This window comes from Salvelinus sp. IW2-2015, linkage group LG33 (genome assembly GCF_002910315.2).
Source record: "Salvelinus sp. IW2-2015 linkage group LG33, ASM291031v2, whole genome shotgun sequence".
In the NCBI taxonomy this organism is placed as follows: domain Eukaryota; kingdom Metazoa; phylum Chordata; class Actinopteri; order Salmoniformes; family Salmonidae; genus Salvelinus; species Salvelinus sp. IW2-2015.
Genome location: NC_036872.1, coordinates 37779149 through 37782842, shown reverse-complemented (window position 1 = coordinate 37782842; position 3694 = coordinate 37779149). Strand labels below are relative to the sequence as shown.

Sequence of the window (3694 nt, the reverse complement as noted above, 5' to 3'; positions counted from 1 at the left end):
CATGTAATGGTCTGTGTGATCCAGACATGTATGGTGCCTGTGGATCCAGACATGAATGGCCTGTGTGATCCAGACATGTAATGGTCCTGTGTGCATCCCAGACATGTACTGGTGCTGTTGTGATCCCAGACATGTACTGGTCTGTGTGATCCCAGACATGTAATGGTCCTGTGTGATCCCAGACGATGTAGACATGTACGCTGTGTGATCCAGACACATGTAATGGTCCGTGTGTGATCCAGACATGTAATGATGCCTGTGTGATCCAGACATGTAATGATGGCTGTGGTGATCCAGACATGTAATGGTCCTGACTACATTGTGACTCCTACATGTCTGGGATCACACAGGACCATTACATGTCTGGGATCACACAGGACCATTACATGTCTGGGATCACACAGCAAACCGTGGGGAATGTTGAGAGCTGAGCACTAGTGATGCGGGTTATATCCACGGTGCAGGTGGCTTTAGGAAAGAGRAAACAAGCTTTACCGATGCGAAYTAGATTGAAGGATTCATTCTATCGATGCATGTTATTATTCTGGTGAGMRAGAGTTTATTTAGTCTTCTAGGGYAACATACAGTATAATGACAGAAGAGAAGCTGCATGTGTCTAATCATAGACAAGTTGAAAACAGCCCAACAAAATGTTTGAAATTATAAACAGTAACATAGGCCTATCTAAAAACGGCATGTCCAAAAATATTTTGGTCATCTCTGACTGTACAGTGTATTTTCTATATTAGTGTCAGGTTAGTGTCAGTTATTAGTGTCAGTTTAGGGTCAGGTGAGGGCCTGACATTTTCACTTTATCACATAAAGTCGTGCCGTTGCGGATGGATTATTAGCAATTGCAGGTGTTTGCGGGTGAACAAACTGCTGACCCGCGCATCACTACTGAGCACGGGTGCAGACACAAACAGGCCCAAACGCATGTGGCACTGCCAACGGTAAACGTGTTAAAAATGACCTTTCAACTTTGACTGACTGTTGCATAATATGCCTTGTACACTGTACTGTACACACAGACCCCCTAATCTAATCTCTCTATACAGTAAATAGGTGATGATGTCTGCACGACCTTCCAGCAACTCACAGTCACAGCAGAAGTTGCAACATTCCACACATAGAATGTAGAACTACTAGGACCTGTGGAAGTCTTGACCCTTGATATGATAATACTAGTAAAATATATCTGATGAGACTTTGGTCTGAACTAGGCCAACAAGGCGTTAACCTAGTTCAGACCAAAGTCTCATCAAACACATTTGAATTGCTTTGTCATGTCTCTACATGCCTCTCTTAGGATTGAGCATCAGTTCTTCACGTTCACAGAGAAATCAACAAGTAAGAAATGCTCCACCAAGTACCTGACCGAAACACAACAAATAAAGTCATGGGATAGCTAGAAAGTATGGGGCTAGATAGCTACCAATGATAAAAAGCAAACTAAATTCCTGTTCACATGTTGAAAATGGCTAAATGACTCAAAAATGGAATGGAAGTAGAGAGTTTCAGTCCTTAGAATCTTAGTCTTCCTGAAGATTCCAAAGTCATTCCAAAAATAGTTAAAGGTTCCAAGAGTTCTATGAGATTTTTCCTGGGCCTCATTTGGAATGACAAAGACCTGTCCTCCTCCTGCTCCTCATCTCCGGTTAGGAAGACATCTCTACCTATCTATCTACAGAAACATCAGACATAAGATCAGTTTTTCTGGGTAATGAAATAACCAATTTATCAGTCAGCATGTTTCTGCCCAAGCCTGCATCTAGACAACAACTAACAACTGCATTTAATGGCATGGAGATGACTAAAGGGCCATTGGCGGTGGTGGCTAGCAGCGAGGTCCAAGGTGAAAAGGTAGGACTGAACTGTAGAGCAAGAAGAAGCAGATCCATGACAGCAACATTGTCTAACATAAAATACCCAATCACCATCAGACTGTACCCCGTGGAAGCAGACCCAAAGGAACCCATCTGGAGCTCCTATAACATCTCAGTGACCAGAAGGAATGAAGAGCCTGTCAAGACTGGTTGTGAATCGTTTCTTGATGCTGTACAGTCCACAATGTCAACGGATAACCCATAGGAGTTCAACTGTCCGACAGAGACTCCTTATCTAGCCCCACTGCCAGCAGGATGTAGCTAATGAATCACTAGTCCTGCCTACTGCATCTTGTGGTCACAGGCAGCAAAGCAAAGCTGCTCTCATCTCGCAGCCTAGTATCTAGTATGCAGCATCCTACTGCAAAACCACTAAGGCAGGTGTGGAGAAACTACTAAATGCTGAAACTGCAAGTCAGAAATATAGTCACCATGTATGAAAAACAAAAAGCACCCAAAAAACTACTTAAGAGCAGTAATGAGTCCTACTTCCTGGTGGTGTGAGCTCACCTTGTTCCTACAGCGAGGGTCCCCGTCAGGGTCGGTGAGTTTCCCTCCGTACGCGGCAGGAAGCTGCTCCGGGTCTATGTAGTTCAACAACACCTCCTGCCAGTTGGCTGCACAACACACAGGTGAGGAGAGAGACTGATGTTATCATTTTACATTTCAGTCATTTAGCAGAAGCTGATTCAGAGTGGATAACACTTAGTACATTCATAACCTTCATGTACATGTAGGGTTAAGATGGGTATACATACTGTATGTATAGATGGGTATACTGATGGGTATACATACTGTATGTATTCACAACCTAGTGTGAGGCTAATAGAAATGGCATCCGTAGAGCTGACAATTCTTTACTCAGCGTTCTAAAACAGTAAATTTTTATGGGAACATTCCGATGTCAATAAGGAAGTGTCTCACCCCCCAGGATGATGATCTTGTTGCGGGTGATCTCACTCAGGAAGTGCTTGATGAGGTTGTAAGCCACAGGGAAGAGCTTAGGGGCTGAAGAGAGGTGGAGGGGAGGAAAGGACCATGTAAACGACAGTATGGTGCGATACACTGGTGTCTCATACAGGTTTAAGAGATGTGAGACACAGTTGCGCAGGGGTCTATGGCACTGCATCGCAGTGCTAGAGGCGTCACTACAGATCTGGGTTCGATCCCCGGCTGTGTCGCAGCCGGCCGCGACCGTGGGACCATGAGGCGGCGCACAATTGGTCCAGCGTCGTCCGGGTTAGGGGAGGGTTTGGCCGGCTGGGATGTCCTTGTCCCATCGCACTCTAGCGACTCCTTGTGGCAGGCCAGGCGCATGCACGCTGACTTCAGTCGCCAGCTGTACGGTGTTTCCTCCGACACATTGGTGCGGCTGGCCTCCGGGTTAAGCGAGCAGTGTGTCAAGAAGCAGCGCAGCTTGGCAGGGTCGTGTTTCGGAGGACGCACGGCTCTCGACCTTCGCATCTCCCGAATCCATACGGGAGTTGCAGCAATGGGACAAGACTGTAACTACCAATTGGATATCACGAAATTGGGGAGAAAAAGGGGTAAAAAGTACCACAAAATACACATAATGTACAGTTGAAGTCGGAAGTTTACATACACTTAGGTTGGAGTCATTAAAACTCGTTTTTCAACCACTCCACAAATTTCTTGTTAACAAACTATAGTTTGGACATCTACTTTGTGCATGACATAAGTCATTTTCCCAACATTTGTTTACAGACAGATTATTTCACTTATAATTCACTGTATCACAATTCCAGTGGGCCAGAAGTTTACATACACTAAGTTGACTGTGCCTTTAA

General features: G+C 45.0%; 1 protein-coding gene across 1 annotated transcript in view; it reads right to left on the bottom strand.

Moving 5' to 3' along the window:
• Positions 1–3694, bottom strand: part of LOC111957393 (SEC14-like protein 2) — a 27224-nt gene that overhangs the window by 9218 nt on the left and 14312 nt on the right. Inside the window, 2 exon segments of the mRNA XM_023978191.2 lie at positions 2397–2503; positions 2811–2894. Coding sequence (XP_023833959.2) covers positions 2397–2503; positions 2811–2894 — 191 coding nt within the window.